This window comes from Humulus lupulus, chromosome 4, assembly GCF_963169125.1.
Source record: "Humulus lupulus chromosome 4, drHumLupu1.1, whole genome shotgun sequence".
NCBI classification, from domain to species: Eukaryota; Viridiplantae; Streptophyta; class Magnoliopsida; order Rosales; family Cannabaceae; genus Humulus; species Humulus lupulus.
In genome coordinates this window covers 122514526-122519483 of record NC_084796.1, presented here as the reverse complement: position 1 = coordinate 122519483, position 4958 = coordinate 122514526, and the positions used below count along the sequence as shown (strand labels likewise).

General features: G+C 32.6%; 1 protein-coding gene across 1 annotated transcript; it reads left to right on the top strand.

The window, feature by feature from the left end:
* Window positions 1-317: 317 nt before the first annotated feature.
* LOC133830771 (uncharacterized) lies at window positions 318-3090 on the top strand. Its single transcript, XM_062260840.1, has 2 exons — window positions 318-1736; window positions 2627-3090. Exon 1 carries the CDS (start codon window positions 365-367, stop codon window positions 1730-1732), a length of 1368 nt encoding a protein of 455 aa, XP_062116824.1. The 5' UTR covers window positions 318-364; the 3' UTR covers window positions 1733-1736; window positions 2627-3090.
* Window positions 3091-4958: the final 1868 nt, after the last annotated feature.

Below are 4958 nucleotides of genomic sequence, written 5' to 3'. Positions count from 1 at the left end.
TTTAACTTTATCTAAAAAGAAATTTATATATTTTTTTAACAATTTAACGTGTGACGAAATTTAAAAAAAAAATAGAAATAGATGCATATTTAAATTCCTTTTATAGTTCCATATTAATAAGTGTTATTAATTACACTTGGCTAAAAAGTTAAATATATTAATTTAGTTAAACTTTTCAAATGATAAAGTTTAATTGGTTAGAAACAATTTTAATTTTGGGACTTGTATCCTTCAAAAATGGCTAAGCTACGCACCACAAAGGAATGGGGACATTTTGGTAAATTCGTAATCTGATTTCCTTATAAACCAAAACAAACAATTCTTACAACCTGAAAGCCATAAAAAGCTCAAACAGATTCCATCAATGGCGGAGGTCACCTACCTTCGTCTCCACGAATTAGAAGACGATCCCAGCCACCCCGACCAAAGCCTAGTCCTTGACTCCTTCCCCAACTGGCCCCCCTACGACTTCGACCTATATGCTTCTGATCCCGAATTCCCACCGTCCGATCACTCTATCCATGCCCACATCACCGTCCACGAAGACGAAGTTCTCTCCCAGCACGAATCCACCATCAACGTACGGTGCTTAGACGACGACGAAAATGTTTCAGAGCTTGGTTCGATTGCCAACGCCGATATCTTGGACCGCGAGAACCAGGTTAATTTTGTCATCGATCTCTTCCACCAACGTGTCGAGCAGTCTCCGGGGATTGGCGTCTGCGATTTGGTATCCGAGATGCTTGACGATTCGAATTTTGGGGTGATTGAGGGAAATTGCGACGTGGGTATGGATGGTTTAGACTTGGATTTAGGGTTAGGGTTAGGGATTGATTTAGGAATGGATAGGCATTTCCTGGAAGTTGATGGTGACGATGATTTCTTCGTGGCGAGGAGGGTTTCTGGTTTAGAATCTGGCGAGGCATCATCTTCTAGTGTAAGAGGGGCGGACGCTTTCGATAGCTGTATTCGGCTTGTTGGGTATGTCTCTGACTCAGATGACGAGGATAATGGAGTTATCGGAATTGATATGCAGTCTGAGGAATCTTATGATGTGGACCATATACACGAGGAGAACGATGATGATACAGGTATTCCTCTTTGCTGGGATTCGCTTCAATTGGAGGATCACAGAGAAACAATTGAAGATTTTGAGTGGGAGGAAGTGGACGGTCGGATTGATGAGAGAGATGTGTTAAGTTTGTCTATGGATGCTGATCACAGAGGATCTATTTCTGTTTCGATCTCTCGTTCAGTTGCTCCTTCAGAGGAAGAAATAAGTTTGGAGAGAGAAGTTGGTTTAGAAAATTTGGATTGGGAAGTTCTGTTGAGTACTGAAAATTTGGATACAAACCCAGAAAATGAACCTTATTTGGGTGAGCATGATTATATTTATCCTGCAGAATATGATATGTTGATTGGGCAGTTTAATGAGACCCCAACCGATATGGGCCGGCCTCCAGCGTCTAGAACTGCTGTGAATAATCTTCCTTCTGTTGTTTGGACTCAAGAGGATGTAAAGAATAATAATGCACATTGTGCTGTTTGTAAGGATGAAATTAATGTTGGGGAACAAGCGAAGCAGCTGCCTTGTTCTCATCGTTATCATGGTGATTGTATTGTGCCATGGCTGGGCATTAGGAACACTTGCCCTGTTTGTCGCTATGAGTTGCCCACTGATGATGCTGATTATGAGCTTAAGAAAACACAAAGGGCTACACATCGCCTCTGATTTGGTAACTTATAGTGATTTTGAACCTCTTTTCTATTTTTTACGAAGTACCTAATGCTTTAGAGAACAAGTAGTTTTATTTTTGTAAAGAGAATGTGATCGTTGGAGATCTGTGTTTTTTTTCCCTCTAACCTTGAGGATGTTTTGTTTGGTTTGTGCTCGTTGCATCTCTACGGAGATATATCTGTTTTGCTTGTTTGATAATACTTTTGGGCTGACAATGTGTAGCTAATGTAATGGTGTTTACCAATTACGGTGCTTATCAATGTTTTCTCCTTCTGTTGGTGTCTTGTCCAAATGAAATGATTTCAGTGTTTCTTTGTTCGTGTTGAGAAGCACTCTGCTTAAAAGAGAGGGTGAAGATAATTTAGGTCTATAGAGTAGAACAGAGATCATTTAACTCTGTTGTATGTTAATTAGTTTTCAGAAGTCTCATCGATATCAGTACAATATTATTTTTACTTGCGAGGAATGATACATAAACAAAATCATATTTATGGATAAAAGTTTGGCTCTGCATAAGTTTGAAATCATGCGGCTATGTTGTTGCATCATGTGTTATGATTATACTTTAACTGTGAATGTTGAAAAAAATGTACTAGCTTCCACATTGACTGACAATCAACAATTAACAACATCATTTTAAGATATTCAAAACATAGAAGTTGTTTCATGTCTTTCCTATTACTCACTTAGAGTTGATAGTTGGATTAAAACAATTGAATTGTTGAAATAGAAATAGGTATTCTGTGTTTAATTTTTAAAGCGTTGCTCATAGTAGCTTTTGCAGTAACTGTATCTGTATTTTGATTCCCTGATGTTCACCTTAGTTGTGTATTTGTGTGACAATTTTTTGTTCCACTGAAACTCATGCTTTTAAGTTTTGGCTTGTAGAAACAGAGAAGAAATACACGGCTAAGAATAAGCAATATCTAATTGGAATTTCTTTTGCCACGAGAGTTCACAATAAGAAATTGAGTTGGCGAGGTCGAAGATGGATTCAGCTAATGCATTGAGGTTTAATTGAAGCATGTCCGATCATATCAACTTGGTTTTGCAAAGCTATGCTCAACATTTGCTAATTTAAGAAGTAGGAATGGAAAGTTTGTCATCTCAGTATAAGCTCTAACAATTTTGAAATGCCTGCGGTATTAGTAGTACTACTACTATTATTATTAATTTTTGCCAAAGTTTTGTATAGTTGTTATAGGCGTTCCTGATAGACTTTGATTAATGTTTCATTGTTTTGTTGGATAAAGAAATCGTTTGGTGGCTGGATGCGTGTACGTGTTATATTATGGAGGTACTTATTACTAATTTTTTTCCGGAGCTATAAAATGTTATGATTAGTACTTGAATCTTTTCTTTGATTTATCTTCGTTTGCACGAGGCTTAGGGACCGTTCTAGACCTAAATTTTATTTAAGAGTCAGTTTATATTGCTTGTTTATCATTTTACATTTTATTTAAAATATTTTAAAAGATTTTCTGTCCCTCTCTCCCAGTTAAAGAAAGACTTTAAGTCTCGGTAGGATTAATTGGTTTGGAATGGTCAGCCATTTATTTAGGAATTTTTGGTTGAACGTGTATTTTGTTTGATTAATATAAAGATTAATATTCTAGTGTATGAATGGTGGTCTCTACCGCAAACATAGCAATGAACACGAATCGGGTTTCATGTGCATCTGGTTTTGTGGTTTCCAGGTGAGAAAAGTGGTATGAATTTTAGGTGTGATTGGTAGTGGATTCAAAAATAGTTTTATCATTTTCAGAATTTAAAAAATAGAAACTTCAATGAAAACTTGATTGACATACTTGTTTTAGAAAATAAAAAAAACTAGTTTTGAAAACTGAGTTAAAATCCTTCAGCAAAAGAGAAAACAACAAATTATTGTTTTCTTTCTAATCTATAAATTTTAAATTTTAAAAACACCCAACCATCTCAAAAATTTATAATTTATTTTTAAATTTAATATTTTCAAATTATTTGATTGGAAAATAATTTTCTAAAATTATATTTTTGAATTAACTATCATTCGCGTCTTTGTTCGGTTTTAGGTTTGCTGGGCTTTGGGCTGAAAAAATAGGCATTGGTACAAATTTTTTAAAAATACTATTTTTTTTTTACCTTTTTTTTAATTTTTAAAGTTTGTTGTTGCAAATTGATTTTTTTTTTACAAATTGGTCTTTAGTAAAAATTTTGAAAAAAATATAATTATGAAATATAAGTTTATAAAAAATTAAAAATTAGAAAATAAACGTGATTTTAATGCATTTCAAGAAACAAACTACAAAATTAATATACTAAAACATTCAAACATAAAGTTCAAAGTTCAATCATTTATATATTATTTATTATCTAAAGTTCAAATTACAAATATAAAAATGTCAAAAGTCTCAAAATACAACTACAAACATAAAGTTTATGATTTCGCTCCAATTTGTAAATTAACAAATATAAATAATTGTCAATTTCTCAATAACTTCTAGGCAAATTTCTAACACATCTAACTCTAAAAAGTAGACATGAGTTGCATATATCTTTTAAAATATAATTACATATATACATATATACTAGGCTTTAGAAAAATAATAAATTAATTACCTAATTTAATATCAACAAACAAATAAATAAAAGGCATATGTTTTATGAATTTTTGGATTTTAGGATACTAGGCTTTATAAAAATACCACAACTTGCTCTTTTACTCATAAATTTGTACAAAAAATAACACAAACATACAAACTGGTTAAATATATGATAAAAATACACGTTTAACAAATAATACGATAGCTTTTGAAATTGTCAAACTTATAACTCCTTAATTATTGAAATAGTTACAGAAAAAATAACAAGTCTTAAGATTAAGATACAATGTATATATCACTCCCATTTTAAAAAACAATTTATCACTCCCATTTGAAAAAACATTCCAAACAAAACCTTGTCTTGTAATAAGATTAAGATACTGAACAGAAGCATTTGGAAAATCCTTGTACATAGTTCCTCGCTCACCAATAGCACACGTGACTGAGTTGTTCAATAAATTGTATCTCATAATATCAAAATTAACAAGACTCATAGCAAAAGAAAAAATAAAAATCATAAAACTTGTTTACTCAAAAAGTTCTGAGAGGTTTTATTCAACTTGGTCCTAATTTCTTATTCAGATTTATTCTATTATTCCAATCACATGCCTAATATATATATATATTTATATATATAT

Coding starts and splice junctions, on each gene's coding strand:
- LOC133830771 (XM_062260840.1), top strand. CDS start 365: ATGGCGGAGGTCACCTACCTTCGTCTCCACGAATTAGAAGACGATCCC.